General features: G+C 34.2%; 2 protein-coding genes across 11 annotated transcripts in view; one reads left to right on the forward strand and one right to left on the reverse strand.

The window, feature by feature from the left end:
- The window catches only part of Drep4 (DNA fragmentation factor-related protein 4), an 88,925-nt gene that overhangs the window by 56,463 nt on the left and 19,224 nt on the right, over positions 1-13,238 (reverse strand). The gene's annotated exons all lie outside the window — the stretch shown is intronic.
- Positions 1-13,238, forward strand: part of LOC106615528 (uncharacterized) — a 66,489-nt gene that overhangs the window by 41,948 nt on the left and 11,303 nt on the right. For 6 of the 9 annotated variants that reach the window (XM_070107190.1, XM_070107191.1, XM_070107192.1 and 3 more), the window contains exons 3-11: positions 3,192-3,940; positions 4,435-5,108; positions 7,562-8,083; positions 8,154-8,244; positions 8,303-8,579; positions 8,828-8,899; positions 10,207-10,475; positions 11,118-11,165; positions 11,281-11,406. In XM_070107190.1, the coding sequence (XP_069963291.1) occupies positions 3,192-3,940; positions 4,435-5,108; positions 7,562-8,083; positions 8,154-8,244; positions 8,303-8,579; positions 8,828-8,899; positions 10,207-10,475; positions 11,118-11,165; positions 11,281-11,406 (2,828 nt within the window). The remainder of the gene's footprint in view (positions 1-3,191; positions 3,941-4,434; positions 5,109-7,561; positions 8,084-8,153; positions 8,245-8,302; positions 8,580-8,827; positions 8,900-10,206; positions 10,476-11,117; positions 11,166-11,280; positions 11,407-13,238) is intronic. The other 3 variants (XM_070107189.1, XM_070107188.1, XM_070107187.1) reach the window with 3 other exon arrangements.

The following is a 13,238-nucleotide window of genomic DNA, read 5'->3' on the forward strand; positions in this document are numbered from 1 at the left end:
AAAAAAAACATGCATTTAATATATCATAGTTATATTGTTAAAATCATTCAGTTTTCATAAATTTTCCTAATATTTTGAAAACTACCAAAATATACTTATACATAACATAGTATAAGTATAGCATATCATCGCATAACACCAAATTTAGTCAGTTCCAGGTATATGCTACCTGACATTTTTGCAGCTTCCTTATTTCGATAGTTCAAGTTCAACCACATTGAAAGTTGACATTTTTTTCAATTATTTATATTATTTTTATATTTAATCTATTGAAAAAATACCATAATTTCATATGCTGAAGTGTTTACTCGTATACTATATATATAGAAAATAAAATTCATGCTACCATATCTGTCCAAAATCAATATGCACAGACGCTACTATTGTCAAAGCCACGGCTACCAGACTCATTTGATTAACGGAATAACTTTCATACTTCACATCTGACTGGGAAATACCTAGTAGAGTGGAACCAATGTGTATGTAGCTCCCTCCTCAACACCGTCTCCATTGACACCTGTCAAATCATATCGCAAAACAGCCATAAATGGGCGCGGAACATGTTTAATTTATGCAATTTCCATTCGAATTAAAATATGTACATATATGTATTAGCGTTTGAATTATGAGTGTAAGCTCGTTCAGGATTGTTTATCTTCTTTTGGAAGTAGTGAAATATAATTGTCAATAGTTGGAGATTATTATGACATTGAATTGTTCATATGTAATTAATTATGGCGCGTTATGGCGGCGTTGAGGTGTATGACGATTGTAATGACGATAATTTACAGATTTTAATTGCATTACTAATTATTATTTCTTAAATATTATTATTATATAGTATGGAATATTTTTTTAAATTATATTTGTATAAAAAATTATCTATATTTTCAAAATAATTTTTTTTTCAATTAAAAATAATATTTTTACCATTAGAAATCGACTTTGAAGTATATTTAAAATTAATTTTTTTATATTTTAATTCTTTCATAGTCGTTTTTATTATATTTTATACTTCTTTATATATAATACATATGTAGCCCACTAATCGGCCCACATTTCAGTTCACTCATATTATACTTGTATATATAGATACATACGGTTTAGGCCCTGTCGTATATTATATTTTGAGCAAGCAACCTTAACATTTATATTAAAATTGTCGGTTTTGCGGTTAGCGGTTTCTTACGATTTCTTCTTGTCATTGCAACTAATTTCCATATAGATATTTTTTTATCGTCCGCATTACCTGTCTTGCTATAATTTTATGGTAATGCAAATTGTCGCACAGCTGTTTTAGTTGTAGTTGTGGTAGACTTTGTTGCTGTACTAGCGCGCCACCGCAATTCTTGATTTGCAACAGTTAGAAAAACCTAATTTCCTCGTTGAAGTCATTAAATGCGCATATTTTTACGAATTTAACAAATTGCCAATTAGAGCAAGAGGTAAACAAGTAACTGTTGCATGTAAATATTTTGGGTTTGTATTCTTGTGGCGGCTCAAATTTAATACCTTTAATTTTAACCCTACCTCAATGACGTTGGGTCATAATGACATCAGTGCTAAATATATTTGAATAATGTTTTTACTCTATTTGTATATTAAAAAAAAAAGACAGTAATATTAAAAAAATATAAGAAAATTTCATGGTAATATTGAAATATTAGAATACCTTGCTATGAAAAAAGCTTTTTAATATCTTTGCAACTTAAGTGCTTAATTGAACTCCATTTTTAGACAATTTAAAGTCGAAGAGTTAAAAACGATAATTTTTATTTGTCGAGAGCCGTTCGCTACCTCTAATCATCTGAATAGTTTCCGAAGAAGTTTTTCAAAAACAACAAATCATTCATGAATATTCCTGTTATCGTATATTAGTAATTAGTTAATTCCAAGCACCTAAAAATAAAACAGATGCTCCTTGCCTAGGCTGAAATTTTTGATTTTTTTTCGTTCATAGGTCATTGTACGGACAATAACTTTTAGTAGAGAATATTTATTTTTATTTATTTTAACGTCGTCAAAGTGTAGCACGAAAAATGTTTATTTTGTCTATAAAACAATGTTTCTGTGTATTCTTAAAAAATGTATAAATATATATTTAAAATTTTAAAATAAATGATACAGTAGTTTGTTTTAACCAAAAAAAATCTCACTTTTTTCGGTTGTCAAACCTGCTCCTTCAGATAAAAGATAAATGATTGGTGATAAATACAATAATATAGAAGAAAATTTAAGATTGAAAAACCATACAACCAAGAAATGATTCAGTGGAGAATTTCCTGAAAGTTCCATTATATCAATTTAACATTTTTATTTTCGTTAAAAAAGTGCAAAAGACACAGCACAAATGTCTTCATAGACACTCAAAAACGTCTAGATGTAAATGCTGGTTATACATAACAAAGTGATATTTAAGCCACTATAAAAAACACAAACTTTTTAAATCACTGCCATTTCTCAAAATCAGTCCATCACACTTTTGAAAACCGCAAACATATAGCATTAGTTTCCATGTCACACCTGTCAAATAGCCATTAAATGCATGCCGTCTGGTTAAAATGCGTCACAATATAGTACTACAAAGTCGCTAAAAATTTTTATGTATTATTTTTAAGATGATTACACTAAAGTTTTTTGTTTTGACAGCAACAATACAACACTTCAAAAGTCTGCAGTTTATAAATACAACAAACTATGCAAATAACCAAAAAAAATGTTAAAAAAAAATAAAATAAAAGTAATCTCGCATCATTCGGCAAGGCACGTGTTTGCGCTTTTTAGCCGAGTTTGTTGATTTATCTGGGAAAAATTCGTTTCAGCAAAATTGTCCGAAAAATAGTTGGCACAAACAGCATTGACAGTTCACGCGTCAACTGTAGGGCTGCTTAGTATAAAAAGAAATTACTTAACGTGTGCACAAATCAGAATTCAGAATTATTCTATGACGTCAAAGAACGTAATGAGTTCAACTCATATATATTTTTTTATTTTAGATATTAAAAACTTATAGTTAATAGTTTGGTTGCTGATAATATTTAATCCTAGTGGCATTCTGGAACATTTATTTATACTTAAATATTTTGTATTTCTTAGTTTTGAAATATTATATACATACTATTATTATTTTTTTAATAAAAAAAAGAACCACTTCTTTAATTACAAATTCTCTCCCTTTTTGCTATTTGCAGGTATGGCGGCTCCGCTCAACGTGGCTACGAAGCGCCCGCTTGCGTTCAGAATGCAATGGTGACAAAAGACAAGAAGCCATTCACCTACACACCGGGCGGCATTGATCTCTCACAAATCAAATCGGAGCGCATGGCGAAACGTTTGGCGCGTAACGCACAAGCCGAGGGAGCCACGGGCGCTTCACAACAGAATAGACCGACACAGCCGCAATCGCCGGGCAGTGGCGGCAATGCTGCGTCGCAAATCGGTGCCGCCGGCATGGGTATGCCGTTCCAGGTGTTGCCACCGCCGCCACCACCAGCGCCAACCGGAGTAGCGGGTAAGAAATTGAATGGCACATCCGCACCGCCACCACCACCACCACCTAGCTCCTCCAATACATTAGCACCACCACAGAATGGCGGTGGACCGGGTAGTGCGCCCGGTTCGCCCAACGCGCAACGCAAGTCGCCCACACCGCAACGTTTCGAACCGCCACCATTGGGTTTCCGACCGGAAATCAAAATACCGCCAAATCCAATGGCGGCATTGCGCAAAGTACCACCGCCGGTGGAGAAGAATAACTTCTGGAAGGATGAGTATGTGCGCGATCGCTCCAAGAGTCCCATGGTGGGTGAAAATGATCGTGCTAGTTCACCGAATACCGGTGCTAATGGTCATGCCGTTAGCGCCGCTTACGGTGAACCAGCTACGGTCAGTCTTAACAACAAACTGAACAACAACAACGATGCCAACGAACATGTCGATGGTGAGAAATGCGCGTAAAAAATTATGCTATATATTTACGGTTCATCACTTCATCCTCACATCAACAACGCTTTGTATGGGTCTAACCTGGGTCCTCTTTTTCTTTGGTGGTTTGTGCATCGGCTAAAAGTTATTTTCCATTACACAACTACTCAGATTGCAGAGGCTAAAGGGTTCATGGACGAATTGCTTGACCACGAATCCAAAACAAGCCTGACACATGCTAATACTATAGAATACTTTTGCTTTGTGGTTTATAGGTGCCAATTTATGTATGGTACTGGTACAGTTTATAAAGTTCACTACTAATTAATATTTCAGCAAATGAACTGGGTCTACTAATCCTTTAAATGGTGTTGGCGCCGCTAACTTTCACGAATCACACGCTAACTTTATACCAAACCAAATTCTAACGATTCCGAAAACTAACCTCAAATTACAAAATAATTTTCTGAAACACAGGTGTCTAATATTTATTTCTCAATCATACAACAGGTTACAAGAAACCAACAACGACTACCCAGCAACCTGAACTTAACTATAACAGCAACAACTCCACTCAACAACAACAGCAACAATTCACACCGCCTCAACCGACATACACACCATCTTATCAGCCATTGCAGCAGCAACCACAACAGTCCCACTATAACAACAACACACCACCCTTGCCAGCTTCATCGCCAGTACAACAAATACAGCAGCAGCAACAACAATCGCCACGCCCTGAGTTTCGTAGCGTCGCACCGCCTCAATCGCCAAGCGTTAATGTCTATACGCGCCAAACGGACAGTCCACGTGCCGAAACTGGCACTCCGCCACAACGCGCTACCGATAGTCCCTTCAGATATGGTGGTCCACAACCGCAACAGCAGCAGCCACCACAACAACAACGCGCTCCACCAGCTATTTCACCGCTAGCACAGCAGCAACCATCAAAGCTGTATACTTCATCACCAACCGGCGCTGGAGTTCCGGCACAATCAACATCAGCAAACAATTCTCCCAACTCACAGCCAGCGGCACAAACTGTGCCCTGGCGCACTCAACGTACTCCGACGCAACAACAAGCACAGCCGCAGCAGCAACAATCGGCTGCGATATTTAACAATGTTTCGCCACAGCAACAGCAAAGTCAGCCAGCTTCAGCCTATCAAGGTCCCAAACCGGTAAGTGGAGTAATAAACCATACAATTATGCTCAAAACTTGTGAGAGTCTTCTCAGGTTATATTTACAACAACATTTAAACCAGAGGGTGTCTGTAGAATAGTATAATTTGTCGTCTAGATCAAGGTTTTTAGACATGTGAAACAAGAGAGAGAGAGAGAGATACTTAATTAAGTAAATAAGCTGTGTTTTCTGTTCTCATACTTAACTTTAGAACTAGAATATAGTTACTATATTTACTTACATTCCAAATTTAGAATCGAAATTAGTCGATTTTTGATCCTTTTTTAAAAGTGTGTTTTTGGGTACCACAAAGGACCGATCTACGACTTATGCAAAAGACCGAGTAACTCGAGGCCAATGAATTCGATATATTCTTTTGAAAAGCTTATCGAAAGAAGTACTTTTTAAGAATTAATTTATAAAAATATTTTTCAATTAAATAAGATAATTTTACATATTATATTTTTCGAAAAGTTTAGAGAAGGGGGTTCTGGAACTAAAATCTCCCTGTTAAGGCCAAATATACTTGTAGCTCTAGAATCATAATAAAACGACATTTTGATTAAATTGTTACCATAATGATTAAATGAAGAACATTTAAGAAAAATAGTTTTAAAGAGCAATCATTTCTAAAAGACTTCGCGTAGAGCTTTCATAAGAAACGTTACGTAACTATAATACCTTCACAGGTGCATTTCTTACAGCAACTCTATGTATAACTAAATCTGTAACGTAAAAGTAACCGTTAATGGTTCGCATCCAACCGAAAACGGTTTGATAGTTCTTTGTAGCGACGTTTTTGATATAAACAACCTTCAAGTCGAATTAATGTTACTTAATAAGGATAAAAGATCTTTTTCTTGATTCTGCTCGGTTAGTTTGAGTGCCAGCTATCAAAATGTCAAATAAAAACATTTTCCATACAAGGGCTAGATTTTGATCGATCAGTTTGGCAGCTTTTTTCTAAAATGCTCCCAAAACGCAGGTTCCGACAAATGAGCTTCATGGGAAGAAAATGGCATATGCAAAATTCAAACCAAAATATGAAAACTGAACGAATGGACTCAGCGCGTCACGCTGATCTTAATATATAATATATAACTTTGTGGAAAATTTAATATACCCTGTTCAGGGTATAAAAACATTCACAATACCTTAATGTTTGTTAGAAATTAGTATGAAATTACATATAGAGGTACATTCATAAATATTTGTGCGTCGAAAAATGCAAAACTTGCGGAAGCTTCTATTTTTATCTATGGCGCGCTCTTTGTATTTGTACTATGTACAAATGTATCTACACTAATATAGAATCTAATTAAAGAGTATACCAGACTTTTTCGCAAATATTTTTATGATTTTGTTTTGCTTCTTCACACAAATGTACAGCTATAAGGCTGTTGTAAATTCGTTTGACATTAATTTCATTATGCAATCGTATTTTTGGATGCTTATTAACAGTTTTTAATTAAAGCTCATGCACAGTTTTGTGTAATTGTCACAAATTATTGTCGGAATTGATGTGATGGTTTTATGACAATTGACACTTCAATCAACCACATACTTTTGTACGTGCTCATTTATATGAAATTGGGATTCATTGATTTCGGTGTTGTATTCGTTGGCTCATGAAAGAAATATTTTCAATGTCAATGGCGATGATACACATCACCCTTTCTAGTTAAATTGAGTCATTTGTAAAACCTTTACTTTCTTTGGTTTGAACCTCACGTTGCCTAATAAGCGCCGAGTGCGTCGGTTCGTTAGTAACTTTCGTGTATTTTGAGCTTCGAGTATTTTTGTTTAGGTTTGGGTCCAGATCTCGTTGACGTCCTTCAACCGATTGTATTTTTTCAAATTCAGAGGTCTAGATCTCAACAGGTAATGTTTTACAACTTTAAAAGACTGTTTCAAGCTTTTAATAGAAAATTTTACAAACTTTGTAGATTAATTTAAAATCAGATATTAATGAAAAATTTGCTCTAATGAACATTGCAGCAGGCCATCATCCCTAGTAAAACTCCCGAAAATTAGAATATGCCTGTATTATTGTTTCTCTTAAAATCTACTGAGATCAAAAAGCTTTTATCAAAAGTGTTTCAAGCTTTATAGATCCGAAAATTTTTCATAGCACAATTGTCAAACTTTGCTGATTAATTTTAAGTTAGATATCAGATCAGATCAGATCAACTCTAGTAAAGCTCTCATATATTAGAATATACCTGCTTTATATTTTCTCTTAAAATCTGTAGCCTGTGAATTCTATCAATTGCTATTACATTGAGTTTTAAACAAATCTTGAGATAGCTCTATAATCACTACCAGAAATCATTTTTCGCCAATAGCTGAGCTCGACTGTTTTATACAATAATTTTCCATTCCTTGCTGTTTTCAAGATTATAAACAATACAAGTAATTCAACTCCACCCTGCCTCGCACAATTTATTTCAGACTAATGTCGGCTCACTCTATATTGCACCCTTGGCAGCACCTACTGAGCCGCAGGCACCTACTGTTGTGCGTCAATTTCAGCAACAGCAACAACAAGCACGTGAATCACCAATTCGTCAAATACCGCAGCAACAACAGCAGCAAACACCACAGCAGCAACAACAAGCACAGCCTTTACGCTCCACTGTGCCTTGGCTGAGCAGCAAGCCGAAGCCAAACGATCAGCCAGAATGGGCGCGTCCCGAAGAAAATGGTAATGTGGTGCCTTCGTCGTTGAATCGCATTAAGTCGCCGCCGCCACCACAGCCACAACAACAACAGCCGATTTACTATCAACAACAGCCACAACAGCAACAGCCGCAACCTCAGCTCTACAGCTATCAGCCCGAGCAGGGTAACGGGTTTGCTGGAACAGCACCAACGAATTTCGGTGGCCATGGCATTGGCAGCACTGGCTTGCGCTTGCAAATCAATACCAACCCTATTGCCAATAATGCGTCAACTCAACAAACTGGTCCAAGGGTGAGTGACTTACGAAATTTTAATGGAAAATATGTATATGTTTGAAAAAAAAAATATTGCTTCGTCACAGGAACGTATTATACCCATCCAGTTAGAGCAGACACCGACGAATACATCGCAGCAACCGAATTTCAATGTCAGCTATGGTGGCATCACTACTGGTAATTGACTTTTAATAACTTCTAATTTCTCGACTTTCACTCGTAATCTCTCGCACAGCACCGAGCAGCTATGTGGCTCGTTCGCCAAATCAATTTGTTGATCAAGGTTACAACAATTTCCCACCCTCGGCTGGTGTTCAACAGCCAGCTGTTCAGCGTGTGATGTCACCCACACAGCAACTGAATGCACCACGCATTGTACAGCAACAACAGCAATATACGAATAACAACAATGGCGCTAGCGTTGGCCCTAATCGCTCACGCATCATACCCATCGCTATGGAGGGTGAGGGCACACGCGGCCCTATTTCACCATCACCAATCGTTTTGCAAAAGTAAGTGTGTAAGCTGTTGTGAAAAAGCTTTGCGAAAAAGCTCGCAATTAAAAGTTCGTTTTTTTTACGATTCGATCGGTTCAGTTATTTCATTGTTTCGATGGCACGCATTCCCATATATTCTTTCATTCGAATTTTTAGTAAACCAGACATAATTTAAGAAAGCTTTCACTAACTTTACGCTTTTTATTAACATTTTTATTCTTTGTTTTGGTATTTTTTTGTTGCCTCTGCTAATGGTGATCAAGTGAAAACTACAATCTGGTAGTTTACGATTGTCCACTTGAGGCGGAAATACGGTACAGAATGAATCGTCTCAGGTAGCGTGTGAGATGTAAAATAATTGTATGTATCTTGTGTCACGTGTCAGTGTTGTTACAGTTTGTGTGTTTAGCATGAAGCAATCAGAACAAACACTTACTTTGACAGTCGAAAATAAAAATATCATAAAATCATATTTAACTCGTACACCTAATATGGCAATAACTTAAAAACCATATTTTAATTCTTGGCTTCACTAAATTTTCAATTATTTCAGAAGCATAATTTTTTCTTTCTTTTTTTCGATGTTTGATTCTAAAATGGGTTCTTACAATTGTTATGTGAAATTTCTAAAAAAAATTTGACAATAAATGTCTTTGAATTGCAGGATTATAATACCAATACCCCTCTTCAGAAACTCATTTCAGCCAACAATTACATTTCCTCCCAGTCCTGAGAACTTGTAAATTTCATTACTGTTTGAAATCTAATATTTTATAACCCTTCACTAATTCGGTATCCATGCGATTCATATTCAATTATTTTCAAACCAAAACTAGCTCACTGCTACTTCATAATTTTTTTATTTCTGTCGAAACTTTCGACGCTATTTGTATATTTTTCAGCACAATATTTATTATCCTAAAAAAGTTTGAGCTCTTTAAAACTTTCAATATTTTGCAGCAATTTCGCATTTCTTGAATACGAAGAAAAAACGTAATGTGTCACTATAGCTTTCTAAGTGCTATATAAAGTATCAGAAATCACTTAAATTATAAGTAAGATATTCGAAAGCTTTTTGAAAGTTTGGTTAAGCTCATCAGCTTTTGAGTATTAAGTTTTGTGTTTAATTTTAGAAAACACAGAATTTCAGAAGTTACTTGAATTTTAAATAAGTCCTTCGAAAGCTTCTTGAAAGCTCAGTTAAGCTTATCAGCTTTCGAGTATTAAATTTTATGTTTTTTTTGTAGAAAACACAGAATATCAGCAATCACTCAAATTATAAGTAAACCCTTCGAAAGCTTTTATAAAGATCAGTTAGCTCTGCTTTTGAATATTAGGTATTAGAGGATGTTTTAAAACGTCCATTAAGAGTGTAAGAACACTCTACTATAATTCGCCATACGTAAAAGAGCTGAATAGTTCCACCTAATATTAAGAAAACTTGTCGAAACCTTCACAGAACACTTATAATTATTGAAAGCACTGTTAATCTAGACACATACCACATGATCCTTTGTCACTTAATCGCAGCACCGCTTGTGTTCGACAAGTCTGTATTTTTTACTACTAATCAAGAGAGTATACGCTACTAATCGACATCATCACTAAAACATCTAACCAGCAACTCGCCCACTTCTTCTAGCGATCCACGCTCGTCACCCATACAATCGAAATCCTTTAGAATTTTGCAAAAAATCACTGACACTATTGACGACGGTAACGGCGATGATAAGAAAGCGGAAAGCAATGTCGACGTAGAGCCACAATTACAACGACCACAATACGCGAGACAAATGAGCGCCCAACAGGCGCGTCAACAACCGAATGTAGAGCAAATGAGACGCATGCAAATCGCCGCCGATCCACAGCAGCAGCAGCAGCAGTCACAAGCGCCACAGGCATGGAATCAAGGTGGGTTAAAACCCTGCAAAAGCTTAAAAACGACAGGGTACACAGATACCGGTAAAGATGTTGTTGAGAAGTAAATGTAAAAAAAAAAGAAAAAGTGGAAGTTAAAGGTGAAAGCTATTGTAAACAGTTAAATAAAAGCTCAACTAAGAAAACTTATGTAATTTGGGGGCTCCATTACCACAATAACTTTGTAAATAGAATAATAATTGAAATCCTAAGTGGGGAGTCTTAACAGGAAGGTAAAACAAGTATAATTGGTTTATATATATCTAAAAATCATTTGATTGCTGCAAAGCTTTTTAACGCGCTGTTGTTTAAAAAGCTTGCGGTTTTCTGAGTCACCTACTTTTTGAATAAAATAAAAGTATACAAATTTGAATACACTTGTTACCTTCTTAATTAAGCTTCCTTTGGTTAAAGCTTCATAAAACTATTAATGGTTTTTGGTGAATGGAAATTTTTAGCTTTTTTTAATAAAAGCACATTAATATTTTTAACACGCACACCACAACTACCCAAAACACATTTACACCACTGCACACATTTTTACACACACATATTCCCTACAAAATTTTACCTCTCTACCCCTCAATTTTACAAACATATATTTATATGTTTTATCTTCATTTTCTTTTCTTTTAGGTAATGCTTTAAAAAGCTCACAGCAGCACACTATTTACAATTTCAATGGTGAGCTTATTGCAAGCTTTCTGGACTGTAGTGTAGTAGTTTGTTGACGAAATGTGTTTTTGTACAAATTTGTTTTGATTCTGTGCATTTAAAAACATAATAATTATAATTTTAGACATGCCACAACCATATATCCACCCTAGTGAACAACAAGTACCCGAACCGAAAAAATATACCGGTAGCGCAATACCAAGTCGATCGTTTAAAATTTTGCAAGCGATGACTACACCAGAAAATGCTGGTAAGTGCTTTTACATTCTCAAATGGTTAATAATTTATCGATAATATATTTATAAGTTTTATAAAAAATAACTGATTTAATTAACTAATTGTTTCATTAAAAGTTTGTGTCAAAAGTTAATAACTTATGCTAACTACAAACCGGTGAAGTCAGTGGATGAGGTTTTGACACAAGAAATAAATTGCAAAGAGGATTAGGGTCTATTCTGTAAAAAGTAACCTGAGAGTATTTTATTACTTCGTAAAACATTTTACGCTTTATTTGAGAGTTTTCGAGTTTTGTTTAGGTGCGTACATACTTAAACGGTTTATCTACTTAAGGGTTTAAAGTCAATATCAGTAAAGGCAACCTCAAAAAAACCAAAGCTCTTTCTTAGTCGAATTCCAAACTGCCTGAATTTGTTATTAGAAGTTTCTGCAAACTGGGATTAATATGATATTTGCATATATTGAGAACCCCTGTATTCTTTAAGGTCCACAATATCGGATTTCGCACCTTAGCATACCGAACTGAGGTTTAAAGGTACAATTTTCTATTGAAAACAATCAAAGTTCTTATTTAATTTTTTCCTAACAAATCACTATTGAAAATTAACATAATTCTCAAATTTATTGGATATTAATGCTTTATATATTAGCTCGTTCTTAAATGACCCTCACATAGTGGTTAGTTGAAAATTTTTATTGAGAGGACATTTTTGTGTACTTTTTAAGTCCCAAAATAACAACACTCGCATTGCGGGATCCAGAAACTAGAGTAAGCAATTTTTTGCTGTACAATTATTGTTTTAAAATAATTCTGAAATTGATTAGTCGAACTGCGGACAACATTTACAAACTTCCTTACAAGGAGATTAATTTGAAATATTTAGTAAGAGCCCATAATTTCGATAGTTTTGAGTGCTTTTTACCGAAATTTCGAATTGGAATATGAACATTAATTTTTATGAAGCATTGAGGGACGCCTAAGTATAGTGCAGCGTCAGCTATAGTCAGAATGACTACAGCTCTGGTTAGGTTGATTCCCTAAAGACCTCATCTGCTGATACTGTTACACTCAACCAATCAAACACACACATATGAACATCAGAGACATACAAAGCAAACATATATAAATAACTACCAAAATACTATATAACATAAATTTTTCAAAAATACATACATACACATATAAAAAAATTTTAATTTAAAAAATACACACTAACTGTTTTGCATTAGACTTCTATTTATTTATTTATATTATTTTTATACATTATTGTTTAGAAATTTTTTATGAGTTGAAGAGAAACTTCGCCTTTTTTCTGCAAAAAATTATTATCTATAATATTATAAATAATTATATATAAATATAACTAGTTATGACACCTTCGTTGTGCCTTAAAGTTATTACTAAGAAATGAACCGCTTACCTTTTGAACGTTTGTAATTTAATTAATCGTTATGTAATTTATATTTATACATTAGACGTTTTTTAAATTTATTTAAATTGCAAAAAAAACTAAAACTAATCCATTTGGGTTGTACAATTTCTTAAAAAATAATATATATACTTATACTATATAGCCTATATATATAATTAATCATAATAATATTTAATACATAACCAAACTTTATAAATCAATAATATTTTCAAACTAATTTGTATAATAGAAAATTATAATTGCAGTAATTAATGGTAATGTGCATGATAAAACATAAAAACTTAGAAAAAAACAATGTTTCTATAAATTAGCAAAGTTAAGAAAAACTTAAAATTTTTATTAAAAGAAATAATTTTTAAGCGTTTGTTATACCCTCTAAATGGTTTATTTTTAATTTTTTTTTTTTTGTGTA

The sequence above is a fragment of the Bactrocera oleae genome, chromosome 3, assembly GCF_042242935.1.
Source record: "Bactrocera oleae isolate idBacOlea1 chromosome 3, idBacOlea1, whole genome shotgun sequence".
Lineage (NCBI taxonomy): Eukaryota > Metazoa > Arthropoda > Insecta > Diptera > Tephritidae > Bactrocera > Bactrocera oleae.